A 21,737-nucleotide genomic window follows, 5' to 3' on the forward strand; every position below is an offset into this window, starting at 1 on the left:
AAAAAAAAAAAAAAGGAGAGCCCCCCTCTCCCGCCAGCAGGTTTTATGTTTAAGAACTGCCCTGTTTTCATCTCCTCAGCTTGACAAATTCCTTCGGGTATGTTCGGATAAGTATTTGAAATGGACATCACATCTGAAAACCCTCAAAACATTTCTAAAGCAGTCCTTTTACTGATTATCGGCACGAGCTAAACTGCAACCTCAACTCCCTTGTAGATGCTACAGTAACACAACACTCTAGAACAAGAAGATCCTGCTTTACTTTTTTCTTCTGTTACTTAAGGTAGCTTGCACACCACCAGGAGTGATGCAGCACTCCTCTTCAAAGGGGGTAACCTAGAGAAAAAGTACATCTCCAGATGGTGTACCAAAGCAACCAGACAGATTTGTGTGTTGCCATCTATTTAAACTCATTCATTTTAATGGTGAAGGTACTTTGCGAGCGTGAAACTTGTACTTCGGGCTTGGAAATGACAGTATTTTTTCATCCCACTGCACCGTCTGATTGAAACGCATACAAGAAACTAGGACTAATTCCCAAATTATGATCTGAAAGTCACAGAGAGCCCCATAAGGCCATGATATGCTGCTATCTGTGGAAGATGATCACAAAAATAGTTTGGTAGAGTGAGAAAAGAATTGTTGACTGATAATGTTCCTTGACCCAGTAAATGTGAGAACTAATGAATTCGGATATTTAGTTAGGCAATGAAAGAGCAATTTGGCACAAGATCAAAGTTTCAAAGGGTAGAGTGGTGTGGCATTTAGTGATACATTCCAATTAACGCTTTGGTAACTGAAAAAATAAGTGAACTGCTACATGTTATCCACAGATGGCTAACAGAAGCCCACAAAATAGCAGTTTCTTTTTCAAAACAAGAGACTAGCCTGAGATTTCAAGTCTTTCAGCTCTTCTCTTTACCCATTTCTCTCGAGGTGGCAGCAGCCAATCCTTCATCCTTCTCACACAATTCCAGCCTGTGAAGCCATAAAAGGACAAAGTAAGAGGAGAGGGCTGCAGATATCAGCCTTATAATACGCATTCCCTCTAAACATCATCTTTAGGTTTGACTGCTTTGTGGAGGAGGAGGTAGCTGTGCTTAAATTTCATGCAACAATCTATGCCCATTAACACTGAAAAATTCAGCAAGCTTGTTACTATTTAGTCAGCTGGCAACCTCTGCACTGCCATTTCGTTTGGGTTTGCTACTCTCATATCAGAGGGAAACTAAATGACACAAGAACCACTGCAAGGTGTCTGCTCCTAAAGGTGCCAATGACATCTGGACGGGGAACACAAACACCTTTCTCTTTGCCATTTCTGTATGCCCATACTAAGCATTCTATTTCTGCATATATTTTCATTTTATCCTCTGTTACCAAATCTAGGTGCTTTTGTTCTTTCTGTCCTTCACGCAGATGTTTTCTCCAATGCACTTCATATTGGTGAACACCCTGTGAAAGCATTTGTGGCTTTGTGGCTACTGGACAACTTTCTTCTAAGTTGATTGAGACTTTTGTAAGAAATAAATCTGATTTGCTGATGGAGCAGGAAGAATCACCTTTGAAGATTGCTTCTCTGGTACAGCCCCCAACTTTTGTATTTCTAGAACTACTAAGAAGGAAAATACTTAAACATTTTCTTTTTTTTTAAATTTATTTTTAGAAAAATCACAATGTTGATAGGAGGTTTTAGTGAGTAATTTTTGGCTTGCAAAAGCTGAAGGAGGATTCAAGAGTCTGGTTAGCTAAAAGCTAGTTGAAATTCCCCCCACGCCCCCTTTTATCCTTGACAAACGCTGCCCTATTTCTTTTTTCTGTGCACTTGGCATCGATATGAGATACCCGTTCATTCATGCAGCTAAACAGTACATTTAATTCATTTGTATTTATATATATCAAATGTTTTATATATAAATCACTTTTCCACCCTTGAATACACTTAAAGGTTTTACTATTTTTTATGCTAAAAACAAAATGGGGGGGAAAAAAAGTTTACAAATTAATTCCATAACAAAAGACTAAAATTGGTGAAAAGATTTGCTGTAAGCCAAGAAACATACAAGAAATTCTTAAATGAATTATCCTTGACATACATTCATATTTGAATGCGTATATTTGAAGGTTTCAAATCCAAATTCATAACGATTTCTAGGATGTTCCATGAAATGTCACCTTTCTCAACTTAGTAATGCGTTTTAGCCACTTGACAAAGACACATATTGTAAAACTGCATGAAAATTGGAAACAATTAGAATGAAAGCCAACAAAACTGGTCAGGCTATTCCTTCCAGACAGTACGAGTTATTATTCCAGACTTAGTCCTTTTACTGTTACAGGTGAGCAGTTTTCCATGTTTCTGCAGATCCTTGAAAATCTTTTGTGGCTTTCAAGAGGCACAGCAAAGCTCATAAGTGATTTCAGTTGAGGATGCAACCATAGCCCCTTTCTTCCTGCTGGCAATCCTTCACAAGTCCGAAAGTACTCATCACATATTTGTTATTTATGCTGTCCAGTGGATGCTTGTGGAGTGAGGCTGGGTTGTTCAGGTCAGTCTTGGTATCACATACTTCTGAGTTGTAGTACTGTAGTTTCTGCCTTCTAAGTGTGTATTATAAACCTTCTGAATTCAAAGTAGCAAATTATCTTCTGCTACGTTTCTGGTAAGGTAAGCCTGAAGATGCTAATCCCCACTCCTCACTACTTCATTCACAACTGTTCAGACAATTGCCAAGTATCAATCTCACAAGATGTACAAAATCCAATTATTTTTCCGGTTTGTAAATCAGGCTTTTCCATATCTAACCAGTTCAGTACTTGCTAAGCAGGAAGAAGAGCCAGAAAGGCTGAAGAATCTGTGTGCACTAGTTTGGATGTTGAATCTGTACCAGACAGATGCAATGAAAAAAAATGCTTAAACAAATCTCTAAATTTTTCTCTCTCAGATGCTGAAGAACAAGTATCTTAAGTATCTTTTCCCCGGTGGCTGATCCAGGCAGCTACACAAATCATATCAACAGCACCCTCTCTAAGATCCTACCCACACACAGTGAACCATATTATCCAGCACATCTATGTTCTTCTCTAGGTAGTATTTTGCTTTCAGATGTCCACAACATATACCAAGTTGTTTTCGGTTATTTTTTGTTTTTTTGTTTTTAAACTCTTCACTTTCAAGTGAAGACATAAGAAAGTCTTCTTGGTACATTCATTTCATACAGGATATTAAAAAAAAATGCTTGCACTGCCTAAAAGCAATGGCATAACAAAACATTAACTGCTTATTGTTTTTGGAGAGGTGAGGAAAAGTTAAACATACTGAATGCACTTGAGACACACCCATTTGTCACAGGAGTAAAGGAAAGAATGCAAAGGCACAACTTATTTCTACACTCCTGTCATAAAGGCCAAATATTGGTGTGCCACACTGCTTCACAGGGCTAACCATACAGAAGTACTCAGGTCTTTTAAGTCACACTCCCAAAGATGCTTCAGACAAGGACTATTTTCTCATTCAACTTCAGACTCTGTTGTTTACACTATGGTTTTTGGTTTCCTTTTTTTTTTTTTCTCAGGCAGAAATCAGGCTCTCTATCCAGTTTTAATGGTCTGTTCTCCATCATGTTTTCCTTGGTTTAGTTCTCCAGAAGCGTGCGCTGTACTAAAAAGTGAAAAGACCTCAAGATTAGTACACCATGTTTAGTATATAAGAACTCACTCTAATACAGTACATTTAGACGGAAGACCTTTTCAGCATCTGGAACTGTGGGATAAATTCAGGTAGGCAGATGCTTGACTCTGTTTAGCGAGTATCTTACATAACAAGGGATATTACATCCCTTACACATTGCAAATGTGGTTATTCTTGCTCAAATAACCACATCCTACCAGATCCATCTAGCTACCTACATTTGCAGTTTGTAGAACCCAACATGCAGTTTCAGAGATGCCTTTGCAGTTTTGCGAATGCATAGATGATGGAAATAGTGTGTTTCTGAAAGAATATCCTAGCGGAGGTTATCTATACTTTCAGGAGGTCCAAGAAAAGTCTACACAAAATTTTGAAAATAAACACAAACTTGTTCTGCCATGCCATCTGACCAGGGTCAAGACTGCTTCAAAATAGAAGCTATGTAGCTACATTACCACTACAAAGGCAGAGCTAAGATGCCTGACTCCCAGAACTTGGATCAGGAGCAGCACCAGGCTGACCATAGATTCCATCCAGCTTCTTGCCTCAAAACATGCTCATGTCTGCCTGAAAAACATAGTACTGATAAGGCATTTGGGATGCAACACTTTGACATCAACACGTAAGGAGGAATAATCATTTACGATAACATAATTGATCAGTTAAAATTAAGTCTGCATCACCTGAACTGGAGTTCTGATGAAACTTGCAGGCAAAAATTTTAGCACGCTATGACTACAATTCATGTGTAATCTGCCTTTGGTAGTGGTCTTTGAACAACAGTGCTTACTTCACTGACACATCGCTGAATTGAGGATAACATGCTTATCTCCAATCCCGACTTCAACAGCCTGTGACAAGAAAATGGTTTCTCCTTGACAGTTTCATATATTTAAGTGCTTAAAAGAAAAATGTTTATAAGAGGATCATGAGCCAGCTGGAAGCCTTTAGTAAAAGACAAATACTTGAAAGAAATAACGCATACTTTTATAAGTTAAATTACAAAAAACAGAAACTAGTTTTGCTAGCTTTAAATTAAGCCCACAGAAGACTACATTGCAGATTTATATCGCTGTGAGATTTTAAGAAGCAGTATTTCAAAGACAGTCAAAAAACTTCAGTATGAGGCTGTACTGCTTCTTCCTTTGTTGACCGGTCACAAGGTCTAGAAAGTCAAGTTTTTACCTACTTTGTTTAAAAATTCTCCAAACGTATCTATGGCTTTCCTGTTGTTCAATCACTTGTTCCATCAGCTAAGTACCCTACACAGCCATATCCGTTCTACATTAGGAAGGATGAAGTTGTTAGGTTTTTTGTTGTTTTAGAACAGCTCCCTTCTTCTGCTCTCACAATTTTAGAAAGAAGTTATTTCGTGATTCTTTCATAACAGAATTCTCTGTTCACTACAGAGAACATGTTAGTCAGAAAACATCCTAGTAAATTCAGTCTTCCTTGCCGCCAGTACAGTTTTCTCTCTGCTCCAATACCATTAACATTTCCTTAATGTGTATTCTTGCAGAGTTCTCTATAGGTTTATGATCAAATGATATCAGATTCCTATCAGACTCAACATACACTAATAAAACACCTGTCAGCTGACTGCAGTTATGTATCACACTAAAGGGGCAGTCTTGTGGGCTTGTAATTGTCTTTAATAATATTTTTACTGAGAAAAGTCAATTCCTCTTTACTCTAAATTCCTGTATTTCAGGGACCCCTTAAGGCAACAAATCAGTGTGTTCAAAGAAAAAAAATTACAGAAGAATGGCCAAATAATGAGAACCGAAATCTTGATTCAGTTCAAAGTTAGTTGTCATGGTACTTACAAACATTTGGTTAATGAAAAGATACAGTGCATTTTCTCCACTAAGTTTAATGTCAATAAAGTGCACTTAGTAGGATCACCACCAAAAATGTGCTCTTCCATCTAGATTATTCTCTTACCAGGTGGCTCAGATTGTGCTCCACGATGGCTTTCCATATTCACATTCTCTTGATCTGCTGAGAAATAAATAGATATTTAATATTCAGATTCTCTTCACTTCAAAGTTGTTGCTTACCAGAGATAATTTAGTATGAGAGAAGGAAAAGAACTGAAAAAATTGGGCTACTGAGAGTAGCTGTGTTTCCCTTGTATCGCGTAATTTTGTCATGCATGGTAGACTACTCAGTTTCCACACACCCAGAACTGACAAATATTAGTGCCTGTCTGGATTGTTGGTCTATCCTCTCCCTTCACTAACTGTCAGAAGGACTGAAAAAGACAGAAAACAAGCTTATGTTCCACCTATTAGCTGCAGTACTTCCCAAGTTCTCTGATCCAACCTACATCTTATTAAGGTGAAAAGGAACTAGACAGCAAGCAACAGACCACTGCAGAAGAAAGATCATTTTGGGATGAACATCCAGAAATATGCAAGCATGCATTTGTAGAAGACACAAAGGAAAGATTTAAAAAATAGAAATGACATAGTATATTCCAGGAAGATAGTCTCTAAACCCCAAACTCTACTCAATTTTCAAAAGGAAAAGTTTTCCTGCAGTCTTTCCTGCTCACTCTTTAGCAGAAGGTGGCTTTATTTTAATGAATACAGAGATTTAAATCAGTCTGTTTCTGAAAGCCTAAATTTTGGGCTAGGCATTCTTCAGGTACCTTATCTTAGATGACTAGTAAAAAGGTAATTCCCTGTGAACACCAGTTCACTACGCTAATAAAACTACCTGATGTATAAAATTAATTTTTAGGTCTCATATAAAATACAAAAAAAAGAAAGAATAGTGCTTTAAAAGGTAGAAAGAAATAATTTAGAAATCTTACCGCTTTGTTTGAAACACAGTTTCTTCTTCTGGTAAGCAATGAAGCTAGATACTGCTCCAATTACAGTAGCAACCACAGCGCTTATAATTCCAGCTACTGCTCCCTGAGAAGCTGAAAAGAAGAGCTTTATATATTTTTTTTTAGAACTGAAAGTGATGTCAGACTTGAATTGTCTCAAAGTAAAGCCTCTGAATACTTCAAAAAAATAAGAAATATGAAATAACTGTAGCAATCAACTTTTTTCTATCTTTGAGAATAATGAAAAGTAAATCCTCTAATTTTATAACCATTCATTTCTTAGCGATGTCTATTGTTAAATAACTTGAACGTGTTCTTTTGGGTTTGGTATAAGTTCCACTAATGATTAAGAAAAAGTTACCCTTTTGTAGCCAAATCTAACTTACAGCATGCTGCATGCAATCATTGCACTAACTTCTCCGAGACATTATCATCATCTCACATTATCAGACGTGAATCATCTGCAGCATAAAGATCTTAAAAAATTCTGAAAGCAGAGCTTGAAGGCAAGAATTCTAGATTCCATAAAAGTTTAGAAGCTGAAACACACGGCCAGCAATAAGCATCCTATTAGAATATTAACAATGCAGAGAAGCCATTTTGAATTTTTGTTCAAAAAATAAGCTTCAGATGTTGGAGTATCTTTAAAACAAGCAGACACCATTAATAGTAATCCATGTATTTACCCTCAGATTCTCCACCATTACTTGGATTTGAGTCCTTTCGTCCTGCAAAATGAACAAAAGGTTTAGTTTTTATATTTCTAAAGAATAGTGGTTTCACAACTTTTTGTCAACGGATCGTGGAAAACAATAAGCTACTTGCTAATGCAAATTTGTTAAAAATCTATATAATGGACATAACTATATCCATAGAATGCTAAGCTCTCTGGCACTCAAATTTTCTGTTTTCAAAGCACAGCTCATACGAATGCCAACTTCAGCCTTAAGTAGTCAGCACTCTCACAAAAGGAGGGCAGCATACCTGTGATATCTGATTTAATCAAGTTGCCCAGCATCATAGACAAATATTCAGTAGAGAGGAACAGCATGTAATTCCAGGGCAGCATTCAGCTGTATTACCCATGGAACCAACTATCTTTTCCTAAAGTCCCAGCCCTACTAACTAACTACCTTTGCAATTCTCCCAGCAAACAAGACAAAAGTTCTGTACATACTACTCGTTTGTCATTATGTAATTTGCGCTACTCTCTTTGAAGCAGGAACCTGTGCAGATCAAAACACCACACAGAGCTCAGCATATGCTACCTACTCCTGCTAATTTTCAAGCCTCTGCTACCAAAGAACCTGGAAAGGTGAAAGCTTCCCAAAAATTTGGCATCCGTAATCTTTGTCCAGGACAAGTCCCTCTGAAGAAGTCAGTAACTAGCAACACAGTTCAACACCAGATTAAGATACTTCACACTAACTATGGCTCGGAAATAGTAAAACTGCAGTAATGCACACAGGGCTAACTGGCTGAGTAATCCTATATCAATAAGGCTAAATCTGCAGCTTGGTCCCAATGACCATACCTGTACTTTGCTGCATCATAATTTTTAGACATGGCAGCTTATTCAGAATGAGATTGATAAGCTCCAACATGGTTTTGTATTTCTCAGTGTAGGAATATCCTACATCACTTGGAAGTCTAAGGATCAGTCCATCTTGTGACATAGGTGAAATCTTTGAGAACACACCGAGGGCCCCCTTCTGGCCCACCCTAGGCTTCCTAACCACAAGAACTAACAGAAACAGAGAGTACATCACAGAAGATCTGAAAAGAATATCTGTATGCTTTACAAAGCTGTTTTTATGTTGGATTTTGAAAAAGATGCCACTTTCATATCTCAATTTTAAACCCCATTTTTCTTGGCATAAAAGTCACTGAAGGTTCCAAGACTAGTTTCACTTAGTCATCTGTTTTTTTTGACAGAGACAGAAAACATATTGCTTTTGAACGGCAAAGTATGTTCTCACATTTCAGACAGAGAAGTAAAGGTGTTGCAAGTTAGACTATGTTAACCAGTTTGCAATCAAGCTCTTATCAAAAGGTCTGGTAGTCATGGGATTAATAGGAAGCACCACCATTACCATCGCTGCCGCCACGATCTCGTCCTCCTGGTAAACTGCCATCATATAGATCTGAATCGTCAATGCTGCCTACAGAAATAAAAATAATATTGTTTTATATATTCTGAATTCAGGGAAAAGACGTCTCAGGACATGTAACGACATGGAAGTTTTCTCTAAATCATTCAGCTGAATTTGTCAGTGTTTTAAGCTCAGTATCACAGTTAGGACACATTCAACTTTCAAGGTCTCCCCAATCTCCAAGTCTCTTCAGTTTAGCACTACAATATTTCAGTTTTAGCAGCATTGCTGCCTTTGGGCTTCCTGAACAACTGAGAGGGATTAGTGTCCAAGAGCAGGCTTTACTGCACTAGGCATGGGCTTAACAAGCAAGAACTGTTGAAGGCTACTTTACTGGCACGGCCCAAGTCTCACTCCCCTGTTAAAGCAGACAAAGGACATAGACAGGAAAAGACCACTTCTGTTCAAGATTACAGGTGTGAATGTTTTTCCAGAGTTAGGTTTGAGTCACACCTCCGAACATGTACAACACAACTTCTAACATGTACAGCGTAATAGCTAGAGAAGGAGGAGTTAAACGTGCCATAGTCCAGTGGCTGCAGTATTTGCTTGGGAATGGGAAGACTCAGGTTTAATTCCCTCCTCCGGTTTACTGCAGGAAATTGAACCAGTCCCTCTCCATTTCCACTAGGCCTATGTCATGGGGGCTGGAGTTCTCCTCCTTCCCTCCACTGCCAAATGAATCTTCAGTTCATGCAAAGCAATACTATTTCAAACAGCAAAGCTAAAAGCATCACATCAGAGGATGTTTTGGCTGGGCAGCATAAATACTGTACTGAGGCTTGCAAGATCTGAATTCAAATATTTAGTGCAAATTAAGCAGGAGAAGGAATAAGAAATCAGGACTTGCATTCCAGGAAAGGACTCTAACCACCACATTCCTGGATAATGGCATCACTGCAACCACATCCATCTGAATTTGTTTTGTTAGGCAAAGACAGAGGAGATCTTTAAAGTACAACAGGCAGGGAAAGACATGTATCTTATGCCTACCTTTCAAATAGAAAAAATCCTATTTCTTAATTTGGGGCCTCAAAAACACTAATACAATAACCTTTTAAGTTCTACCTTTAATTTAGATGTTTTAAGAATACAGGTTATAGGTAGTTCCAACTTACTTTAGCAAGACTAACAGGGATTCAGTTTGTAAGGATGAAAAGATCCAATCTGATGAACAAGTGTCCTACTGCAGGTGTCTAAGAAAAGCACTGCCCCAAGCACACATGCGCTGCCCCGTCCATCCTCCTCCCTGAGTCATCCTGCTTTTAAGTTAAAAGAAAGTGACTCAACAGGTTTGTTGTGGAATTTCAAGACTGTTGAGGAGCTTATTTACAAGACCTTTTCTTCCTCAGTACTCATTGTTTATCCAAACCAACATCTGACACACAAAGCAGCCATTTAAAAAGCAGTCATTATTAAAAGTTTAACTGGGATAGTAAAAATATGCCATCATTCAGGAATTCTAGGAAACTAGACTCCAGTTTCCAGTAGAAATTAGAAACCTTACCAGTGTCTTTAGGATGTGCAGGTGGACCTTGCTTGGGATTATCTATGGATAAAAACATTCAGAGGAAAAAAAACAAAAATATTAAGAGACAAAAAGCAAACTATACAGTAACTTTGAAATGGCTTAGGAAAGCTTAATTGGGCTAGTAAAAACAAATACTTCTCTAGCGTTCAGAAATTCTTATTAGGACAGTCTTACCAGTGTCTCCAGGACGTGCAGGTGGATCTTGCTTGGGGTCACCTATAGACAAATAGAGTTGGAATAAAGTGACCAAAGTTTCTAGCACTAAGAGACCAAAAGCAGAGCACATGGTGACCTTGAAGGACTATCTGACTTTAAGAAGGGTATTTATCTTTCCCGTGTCATTTTCCATTCCTTTCATAAGCTAATGTTTCATTTGTTTTGTTAATTTAGGTTATACACTGTACTTGAAGTTAATGAAATTAACCGGTTTTTTGCTATGCTAGCCTGTTATGTCTTGATACACCTGAACATATACAGTAGGATTCACTAAGCTTTATGTAGCATTTATTTTGCAAGTCTTATTTCAAATGTTAAACTTTTAAAATTTTTTCTACCAGGCACAGATTGCTTGGCTGTTTCTTCTTTTAAAATTATTACCACTACTTCACCACCACTTAAAAAAAAAAAAAAAGAAAAGAAGGCATGACATATCATGTAGAATTATAAAATATGGTCCCCAAAATGACATTTCATTTAGTTTACCTTAGAACTAGACCTCTTAATAAATATCTTCACTTTTTTGATCACAGTCTTTATTGCCCATATTGAATTAATTCAACAGCACTGGCTTTCTTATATCTGTGTTTTTACCAACAACTAGCCAATCTACTGGCCCGGTGCTTCTGTATACTACTTCTCCTTGATGTTGCACGGTCTTGCTCAGCTCTAGCACAAGTCAGATCTGCTCTCCTTAGGTTCTCTGCCTATTCAATGTAAAGAGGCAGGCATCTCCAAAGCACAGCTCCAAGACCCAAGTTAGGCTTGTCATCCCGTAAAGGATCCTCTCCCTTCACTTACCTCAACCATCTGACTCAACTGCTTCTGAACTAGCCAACTCTGTTTTCAAGAATTTCAGCATTTGGAAATAGACTGCTTTAAGAGAGACAAAACTTCAAAGGGTTTTACAATTTCTATTGCTGCTCACACTGCTGAGCTGAAGTACATTAGAAAGAGTACCTTCCCTCAAATTATTTCAAACTGATTAAGGTTTTCTCATGCTAGTAGAATTACTTCCTGGAAAGGCAGCAATTAGTTCTGATTTAAAAACTGTTTCTACAAGTAATAGTTTATGGAATTAGTGCCATCTAGTGAAGCTACAGTAATGAAATATCAAAGTCCAAGTAGGACTTGGGTAAGAAATATGCAAAACACGCATACTTTTGTGATCTAGACCCTTGAAATGAAGGTAAACAAACATCACTGGATTGCAATTCCTTTTATCTGCTGTCCGCTACCTTAATAAACTCAGTGCTCTTATTACACTTACCTAATAGAGGATGGATAGACATTGCACCAAGTACCACAGAATATTATCTAGGAAAGCATACATACCAGGGTCAACAGCATCTTCCAAGCTAAAGCCATCTACAAAGAAGAACAATTTTAAAGGTAATGTGAAAGCTGAACTAGTTTTAGACTATTTTTACACAAAGTGCATCCCACAATGTTTTCACCAAAAATACTATGACATGCTCATTAAACAGTGGCCCATAAAGGAGCATCACAGTGTTGTCAGGGATTATCTGCCAAACTATATGCTGCTTTTGGTGATCACGGAACATCCCCAGGCCCAGCTCAAGGCGAGTGAACTCAAAATATGTAGATTGAAAGCCATCAGAAGGGATTTTCACAGAGTCTTTAAGCTTGTGAAATCGCAAAGTAACTTTGTGAAAGCACTGGCAGAAGACTCCAAAAAGCAGAAATCCTTTCGCCATTAGAGAATTACTTCCTTTAATAAAAATATCACAATTTAATGTGCCACTAAACTGAAAAATCCAGGCTCTGAAATCCATATGTGCAATTACATTTGACTTCACAGTAAGAGGCATTACAGGCAACTAGAACTCACCGTCATGTGATGCAGGCTTCTGAGACGCAGGAAGTTTCTTTGTAGGTTCTGTCAGGGAAATAAAAGGAAAAATAGTATTTAATACACTGTAAGATACTTGGAGGACAAATTTAACACCAAGAGGTTTTTCCCTTTAGAACAATTCCTAAGTGTTCCCCAAGACAAATTTCAGTTCTGTGTGGTCAATATTTTGACATACCAATAGCTGAATTGTCCCGCTGAGGTTTAAACAAAACATTTGTGGGGAAGGTGTCATACTAGGTCATGCACTGTTCAGAAGCAAACAGTCAAACAAGTCAAAAGGGTAGCCACCACTACTCCCCACACTCCCCCCAATTTGCAAGAGCGTAATACTTGCCGAGTGCATCTTCTAAGCTGAAGTCATCAAAGTTGCCTATGAAAAATGAAAACAAAACCACAATAAGAACACTGTTTTTTCCTATTTCAAATCAACATTCATTAGGGTCATAAACATGTCTTTGATCTACCTAGTGGAATGTTTTCTGCTTCATATGTGAGACTAGAAAGATGTTTTCAGTCAAGGAGAAGACAGGTATATTCTACATCTACAGATCAACCCCCCCGCCCCATCCACTTCTTTAGGAAAAAAAAAAAAAAAAGAATAGTAATAAAAACTATCCCTACAGAAAGCATCCGCAGGGCCAAAACATATATTCCTATCATCAGTATAATGCATTAGTTCTTTATTCTTGCCACTGCTAGCATATGCTTTTTAAGTGCCTTTCACTGCATAATCTTTCCCAGCCTTCTTTCCACTCAACTACAAAACGGGCAGGGGCACAGCTCCAGTTCACAAGAACACACAAGATTCAACTGTGAGGAAGAGCTTCAGAGCACAAAAGCTAGTATGCAAGTTTAATCATCACACAATATTTACACTACCCTAGCATTAAAAATAAAATTTTTGTGGTTTTATAAGACTTATCTTTTCCCCTCACAAAGGTTATCAGTACAAGGGTGGTTAAGTTATTAGCACAGGTAGTCTTTAGTAGGCTCTTCACTTCCTAAAAGACACCTAAATGCAGCTGTCACCACTATGAGCTCTCCACTCCAGGCAGATTAAGTTTCATTTTCAGCTCTTGGAAAAACTACATTTTCCCTTACTGCGCTAGGTCAATTGGTAGAGCTACCGCTCCTTACCCAGCCAGCTGCAGCACAGTGACTCAATACATTCATGATACAAACTGGTTTCATAGGATGAATATAGTACAGTGATCTCAACAGCAGTGGATTGTACGATAAACGGACCACTAAAACACCTGCTTGGGATATTTCTGATAGTTGATTATTCCTACATGGACACGAAAGTCCACATCAGCCATTCCATAAAAGACATCCAAATATACCACTCCTGGCTCAAAGATGCCACAAGAATTTTGAACCTTTTTTTGAATATCTAGCCAGTCAGAGCAAAACTTAATTCTAGCCACAGCCATCTTAATTCAGAAGATATACACACAAAGCCTGTTGTGTCTGCATTTTCCTCTAAGAAGGTAGCTACAGAAGAAGAATCAAAACTGACTAATGCAAAGTCTGAAGAGAGGAATAGAAACAAAAACAAAAAACCAAACAGTAAACAGAAGTAAAACATTCCTGCCACATACATGACAGACCAAGTCATGACAAGGGCAAGTCACGAGTCTAGAACCAGGAACAAGGGATGCTTTTATATACACGGATGACAAAAAGTTTCATCTCAGCTGAGGTCAAAATTGAAATCTCTTTTCCTTCTCAGACAGTTGCATTTCTAATGCCCCCCCCCCCCCCCGCTTTTTTTTCGCAGAGAAGAAATGAGACTAAAATGCCTTTTTTCTTTTTTTTTTTTAAATATGGAAGTAACGAATGACAAGTGGAGTAAAAAATTCTTCAAAGAAACCTTGCAGCTTTCTGAAACATCCTTCAAATTAGTCTTCAGTCTGAAATCTGAAGGTCTAAGCATAGATTCTCATGCTGCCACATTTGAACCAAGTACCACCTTCCTTACAGCCAAGTGATGAGGTATTATGGCTCAGGCAGTGACTTCCTTCCCATGAAAGCATGGGAACAGGTAGCAGCAACCTATGGCTTTACCATGCTGCATGAGCAGAGGGAGTTTAGGTCATTAGTTAAAGATCCTGGGTAGATAGCAAGAAGTCATCCTTATGGGTTTTCTTCACTCCAGATAGAGACCATGAGCTCTTTTAGATATTTAGCTCAGGAAAACTTGCAAATATTTTGCATTCCGTGAAGCAAGTCACTCATTTGAAACCTACATTGCCTTGCAATAGCATCTTAAAAACGTCAGTAAAAAGGGCAGTTGCTAGATCCATGTATCAGTTACATCTGACTGGAAGAAAGTCAATGTCACCCCGTCTTCAAAAAGGGTGAGAAGGAGGAGCCAGGCAACTACAGGCCTGTCAGCCTCACCTCCAGCCCTGCAAAGGTGATGGAACAGCTCCTCCTGGAGGTCCTCACTAAGCATCTAGAGGACAAGAAGGTGATCAGGAGGAGTCAGCACGGCTTCACCAAAGGGAAATCATGCCTGACCAACCTGAGAGCCTTCCAGGATGGAATGACTGGCTGGTTAGAGGAGGGGAGAGCAGTGGATGTTGTGTAGCTGGACTTCAGCCAGGCTTTTGGCACCGTCTCCCATCACATCCTCCTAGGTAAACTCAGGAAGTGTGGGCTGGATGAGTGGACAGTGAGGTGGATGGAGAACTGGCTGGATGGCTGAACTCAGAGGGTTGTGGTCTGTGGCACAGTCTAGTTGGAGGCCTGTAGCTAGTGGTGTCCCCCAGGGGTCAGTCCTGGGTCCAGTCTTGTTCAATATATTCATCAGTGACCTGGAGGAAGGCACAGAGTGCACTCTCCAGCAAGTTTGCTGATGATACTAAACTGGGGGGAGAGGCTAACACACCAGAAGACTGTGCTGCCCTTCAGAGGGCCCGGGAGAGGCTGGAGAGCTGGGCGGAGAGGAACCTCCTGAAGTTCAACAAAAGCAAGTGCAAGGTCCTGCACCTAGGCAGGAATAATCCCATGCACCAGGGAAGAAAGAAGGGAAGCTTTCCCTTCCTAGAAAGAAGGGAAGAGGGACAACACAAGCACTCACATTCAATATTGTGCTTTGGTGCAGCAGAAGTTTTACCTGGAGCAGAAAAGAGCCTATTGCAAGAATGTCCCATTGCCACGTGAAACATAGTTTGAGAATCCCAGGGGGTTCCAACTGCAATGATTTCTCTCAAGAGGAAGAAAGAGTATAAAAGAGTGAGCATTCATGGCATTATTATTCTAAAGGGATTGTTTTTGCATGTAATCTTCATGCAGAAATAACCTAGGAAGACACTGCTGACTGCTAATCTCACATAAAACACGCTTTGAGAAAGCAAAGTATATTGTCCAGAATTATTCAATATTCTGCCATCACAATTCTATATTCCACGCAACCAGCAAGATGTCAAGCTCTTCAAAAACATAATCTTATGTCAGTAATGGGAGCAGAAATCTTGAAAATCTAACCTATGAAACTCATTACAATAATCTGTATTCTGAAGCTCTTGTAAACTTGTTTCCCAGCACATACTGGTTGTCTCCACATTGTTCATGACAAGTCTTCACACATCTTTAAAGCACTTGCTTTAACAACTGTTCTCGTTCACCTTTTAATATGGCTGGGTCCAAATACAGTAAAATTTCAAATAGTTTGCCCAAAAAGAGAGGGGCTCAAAACCAGGGATTCAGCTGGTGTCAGGGAATAAGCAATGAGGCAACAGGGACAAAGTTACAAAACTGGAATAAAGGCAGTAGCTGGGTCCAAGAAGAAAAAGCCACCAAGAATATGCAACACTCCTTAGAGACCTAGAGTAACCAAGCTTATGAACCTTTTCTTAGTCTAAACAAAGATAATTGAAAATAATGCAGATTAGCATGCAATATAGCAAGTATGTCTAGCTCTAGGGCCATGAGTAGATTCAAGAACATTTCAGAAGTGTCTAGGATATTTTCTTTCCATGTACAGAGTTCAAATACCAGAATTTCTCCCCCATCAAAAATCAGCTCCTTCAGCAGGCGTAAATGTAACTGGCAAAGTTCGTGTCAGATAGGGAAGAACAACAGGTAAAACAAAAGGTGAAATGCTTTACTTTTCAATGACCTAAAACAGTTCAGGGCAAATATAAGCTTCCAAAAAGCTAATGAACTAAAAGGTATTCAAGAGAACCAAGTAACTATGCAAATAGAAGTCCTTTGCAGAGATCCGTTGCTGCTCTCACAGATATTTACTGCTATGGTATTAGTCATATTTACATACCACCGCAGAAGCTGACATGAGCTTTGAATTAAGGGAGTTCCTCTATTAGTCACAAGCGTAATACACACCAAGAAAGCAGACCTGCAATTAATCACCACAAACATAACTTTGTTACTTGAGCAACAGATCCCTTGAATTTTGTTTTCTCAAAATATTGGTACTCTCCTTCTCCCCCAAAGGCATTCTCTCCTCTCCCCAAAAGCCCAATGGCACCAGACTGCAGTAGACACCGCTGTAGCGGGTCTTAAAGCTGTAGGCCTTCTGAGTGGGTGACAGCAGCTAGCTGGATCCTGCCCCACAGCTGGATTTTACCTGCCATTCCTTCAGTGCCTAACTAATTCAGGTCTTTCCATCTGCCGACCTGCTCATTTCCATGAAAACTACAAAAATGTTGTTATTAACGAGGCCTCTAATCTCTGTAGAATCCACATGAATTTTGACAACCGTCTCGGAGGAGAGGGATGCTGGTAGCCACAAGTGCATAAACTCTTGGGAAAACAGGTTAAAAGCAGCTTTTCCAACTTCCAGTAGGCAAAGTGGATTCTATACACCCATGTCTTGTACTCCTTCTCCTTGGCTGACCTGAGAACAGAAGTAGAATATTCAACACCTACCCGTGATGGAAGCTAGCGAAAACCAGCAAGGCCAACACACAGAAAGTTATTAATGAAACACTTGAAATACAAGAGCAAACCCTTTGAATCTCTCTAACTGCTCCTTAAGCTTTCCAACACTTGATTCCAATTCATTTTTTGCCCCATCAGCATTAGTTATCTACTGTAAGGCTTTTACTGCTCAACTTACATTCTGACAGTTATTTTCCAACTTAAGCAGGTAAAACTAAGAGAAGTTATTTTAAGGACAAAAATCTGAGAGACGAGTGTCTTTGTTCTTCATACTTGAAACTGGATGAGTCATCTCAGTCAGGCAGAGGTTTGCAGGCAATATCCCTCTGCAGCAGGCAACACTGACGGGATGTTTACTCCCATTGCCAAGCAGCAGTTTATAATTAGCTCTGTCTGAAGTCTCACGAAATTAAATCTCACATGGTCAGTTTCAAATCCTGTTCTTCCTGTACGTATCTGCCTATCAATATTTCAAGTTTAGTTTCTACCAGACATGGAGAGCAGTAGAAAACAAAAAAGCTTTGCACAGAGTTCTGTTCAAAAGAACAAAGTCTCTTCTTACCTAAAATAAGTATGGTCCAAAGACAAACAGCAGCTGTAAATCTCCCAAAAACCTTTTTAAATTTATTTTTACATTTAGGGAGTGTCTACTTTCTGCATATCTGGAGCGTTCACTAATATATCTGACTGGAAAAAAAAAAAAAAGAGTCAGCTAAGCTTCCACTGCAACCAATAGAAATATTTATTTGCTCTTCCAAAAGATGCATGAGACTACTCTAATAACTATCACATTTGATTTTTGTACAGTCATCCAAAAGCTACTTCTCTGAAGAAAAACCACTTTATTTGCACCAATCTGGAAAATACAGTATATAAGAAGTTCGGCAATTATGCAGCCTATTTTTTTTCTTTCAGATCTGACTGCTAGAAAATAGACTTTAGACTAATCTGTTATGTATTTTAGAACTCTGAATTACTAAGTATTATTTCTGCCCTCAAAAAGGCAGTTTTACTGAATACATTTGATAAATAAGGAAAAAAGGACTACCAAGTCACACTCTGTAAAGTCATAAAGTAAAAAATCTTTCTCTGCTTTTTCAGTTTCTAGTCATTTCTCTATGAACTACATAAAATACACGAAAGGGAACCTATGTGTTGCCAAAGCTAGTTTATTACTACAACACACTATTTCTAGTTGCATAATCCATTTTAGGGAAAATAGAAATTAACTTCCTTTAAAACTTCATCATCAAGATTATTCTACTCCAACACTTTCTGTGTGAGTTATTTTAACAGAAAATGATAAAACAAACCATTAACTAGGAGAGGAAAATCTGTACTTTCAAGTACAGTTTGGGGAATTTTCTTTGTCTAGAAGTTTTCTGTGCATTGAACAACTTTTGTTGCCCCTTTGAGCAGTGAAAGGTAAGAAAGTAAAAAGGGGCTCTGACCACTAACTATAAGCAGAGTCTTCCAGGGAGGATTTGATGTAGAAGTAAGGGGACAGCATAAATAGTTCTACATTAGCAGAAAGCATATACAAAAACTGTGTAAACCACAAAGCTAGAGAACGATCGCAATAGCAACTGTCCTGCCAAATGATGATCTGCTTATCTGTAAAAGAGAATGGGTAAAAGAGTACTATGAAATAGTTGCAAAGGTCTAAGAACTCCTCTGAAGCCATTTAACTGGATAGTGAAGATGAAGGCCAATAATCAGCATCTTCATCACAGTCTACTCAGTGACTAGCTCTATATCAAAGTTTAGTTGCTTTCTTACTGTTCATAATTCTGCATAATTCTATGTGACCACCTTCCCTCCAAACAACAGTTCCTAATTTTCTTCCGGTTACAACCCCACTTGGCAAATCAACTTTAACAGAGACATCCAATAGAAGGCTTTCTGTGGGGCTCGAATGATATTTGTTACTATCAAACATCAAATGGCAGAGATACAGGTCCCAGATCTCCTCCTTAAGTTTAAAGGGCTTCCAAAGCACTGTCCCTAATAGCAGCTTGGATAGAGCTGAAACATCTGCCATGTTTCAGGGAGTTATTTCTTGCAAAGAGAACCACCCCCCACAAATTCAAAACGTTCAAAATCTGACCGGACAGGTTCCTGGGCACCTGCTGGAGATGACCCTGATTGAACAGCGGGATTGGATTAGATGATCTCCAGAGGTGCCATCCAACCCCAACCTGTGACTGTAAAATGAGTCAGCTGTAGTTACTGGACTAAATTATTTGTCCTAGTAAACTCATATAACTACAAATAAGATAAATCACTCAATCCCTGTGCAATTCTTTTTACAAAAAAAAAATTGAAACACATCACCCTGTCTCATGAAGTCCATAAAAGAAACCTAAACCACATTAACAAAGGCTATTAGGAGAACATCATAGTATTTGTCAGGATGGAAGCATAGCGCTTGTATCAAGAAATTACAGGGTAACTTTAAGAGTGCTGGGGTAGGAAGAGGCAAGAGAGGAATATGGTTTTGCAGAAAGGTTTCATTTTCCTGAATCAGCAAGGATGGGAAAGTTTTGAAAATTAGAGCACTTTTATATAGGTCCTAAAACCAGACAGCAACAAGCAAAAAGGTATGGAGAGATTTATTTCATTTTTGCTTATTTCTTCTTACCTGTGATTCCCTGAGGGCCTGGTCAAGCTTCAATACTGCAAATGCTATTTACTATGCTCACTGCTATTTCATCTAAGTGCTTGACCTTACTAAGCATAAATGAATTATTGAAATTAGTATTTTAATAAAGTATTTTCTAAAAAGTAAATACTAAGTTTCCTCTTGTGTAAATATAGAGACTAAGGCAAAATATGAGTAGCTGACAGAAACATGGTTTTGTCTACGTTCAGCTGCAGCGTACCGTTGTCGAACTCTGCAGGTCTTTGATTAAACACCACCTAGCCTTCTACTATTTAACGCCTACATGTTGGTACTTGTACCTGCAAGTGCAAGGCACAATGAAAATTTCAGCCTTCTAGGAAGCTGCTCTTCCGTTCTTGGTATTCTTTCTCACAAAAACTCTAAACCACAGAGATGTCACTGGTTAGCAAAAAGTTCCATCTTGCACTAAGTTTAGCATTTCTTGAGGTATTTGAAATTGTTTATCCTTTCTTCACATTTTTTAATCTATAATTGTAGAAAACAGTTCACATTTTGTGTATTAGCGGTACCAAAGATAAGGTGTTACTGAAACCTAATTTCTGAAAGGTTAAGCTAGTAAATCTTTAGAACACGATTAGCCAAATATTTTATTAACATTCTAAGCGCTATATTAAAAAGAACTAAATGATAAAATTCAGAGAGCTGAAGGAAACGGGACTCCATTAGCATCGCCAGGGAGTAACTAACAGCGGCTCCCCAAGGCCCTGGTACTCTCTACTGTTCCCACAGGGACAACAGGACACACAAGCCAGCCGAGGAGGTGAGCTGCCACTGCCTTTGCCTTCTCTTGCTTCAACAGCAGCACCTACTTAAGCCAGACCTGTCCTACTGCCCCTGTAGCAGGCAAGGAAGCTCCGCCACCTGCAACTATTCCCAGATCTCAGGTGCCAGTGCGATCACCGTCCCCCTGGGGAGACTCATAGACCACACACAAGGGGCTGAGGCTCCTGTGCTCTCCATCAGCTTCTGTCTTCAGAGGCCAGTTGAAGAGTAGAGCTAGCAGCTCAAAAGCAGTCTGAGGAAACACTGCACTCAAATCTCATCAAGGTCAAGCGGACACCATGCACTGACTTCCCCTCGGCTACTTTTGAAATTCAGGCTTGGCATTCAATGGTTAAAGACGCCACATATGCTATTTTTTCTAAGCCTAGGAAACCAAAAGCCTTGAAGTATGTGTTCCTCATAGCCTACAGCTTCAAAGTTTAAACTGGTCAATAGACAGGATTTTAAGCTTTCATAAAGCTGACAAGCCTCGCAGTAACTACTCACATACCCTTGCTACAATTAAGCTTCCATAACCAGTTGCACCCTTCCCTCAAGGCCCACATTTATTGTGCAAAAGGTCAGATTCAGGACGTCAATACCTCTCCTTCTTCCACAGTCAAGGAATTACATTACTTTTTCAGGATTTCTACTCTTAGGTCTAGTAAAAGCTTCAGCAGTTTTTGGCAAAAACCTTCCCCTATTTGGCTGATGTCTCTGGAACCAGGGAACCTCTAGCTCTGAAGACAAAGGGCACATCACAAGCGGTCGAAACTATACCTTGAAAAACTGTGTAGCCATATCTATTGATGGCAATAAGATGAGCCCTGGAGGAAGTGGTGGGGCTGGGAGAGGACACACACATTCAGGTCTGACCTCAGTGTTCTCACAAGATTCATGAGGTGTTATCACTGAGATAACAACCCAAATCACAGCTACCCCTCAAAATTAACAGTTTAATAAACTGCAAACGCTACAGAGGTTAACCAAAAGCCTAGCCTCGAATTTAAGAAAACTATGTGATCCAAGCAAGTTGCTAACTCTTCAGTATCATGTAATTGAATAAAACCATTAGCTCTCT

General features: G+C 39.0%; 1 protein-coding gene across 2 annotated transcripts in view; it reads right to left on the reverse strand.

The window, feature by feature from the left end:
- Window positions 1-1,638: 1,638 nt before the first annotated feature.
- Window positions 1,639-21,737, reverse strand: part of LOC104138728 (CD99 molecule (Xg blood group)) — a 34,081-nt gene continuing 13,982 nt past the window's right edge. Inside the window, exons 2-11 of one of the 2 annotated variants that reach the window (XM_068922060.1) lie at window positions 12,638-12,673; window positions 12,280-12,327; window positions 11,763-11,795; window positions 10,386-10,427; window positions 10,188-10,229; window positions 8,621-8,689; window positions 7,214-7,255; window positions 6,510-6,620; window positions 5,636-5,692; window positions 1,639-3,661 (exon numbers count right to left, since the gene is read on the reverse strand). In XM_068922060.1, the coding sequence (XP_068778161.1) occupies window positions 3,636-3,661; window positions 5,636-5,692; window positions 6,510-6,620; window positions 7,214-7,255; window positions 8,621-8,689; window positions 10,188-10,229; window positions 10,386-10,427; window positions 11,763-11,795; window positions 12,280-12,327; window positions 12,638-12,673 (506 nt within the window). In that variant the 3' untranslated portion in view covers window positions 1,639-3,635. The remainder of the gene's footprint in view (window positions 3,662-5,635; window positions 5,693-6,509; window positions 6,621-7,213; window positions 7,256-8,620; window positions 8,690-10,187; window positions 10,230-10,385; window positions 10,428-11,762; window positions 11,796-12,279; window positions 12,328-12,637; window positions 12,674-21,737) is intronic. The other variant, XM_068922069.1, reaches the window with a different exon arrangement.

This window comes from Struthio camelus, chromosome 1 (genome assembly GCF_040807025.1).
Source record: "Struthio camelus isolate bStrCam1 chromosome 1, bStrCam1.hap1, whole genome shotgun sequence".
NCBI classification, from domain to species: domain Eukaryota; kingdom Metazoa; phylum Chordata; class Aves; order Struthioniformes; family Struthionidae; genus Struthio; species Struthio camelus.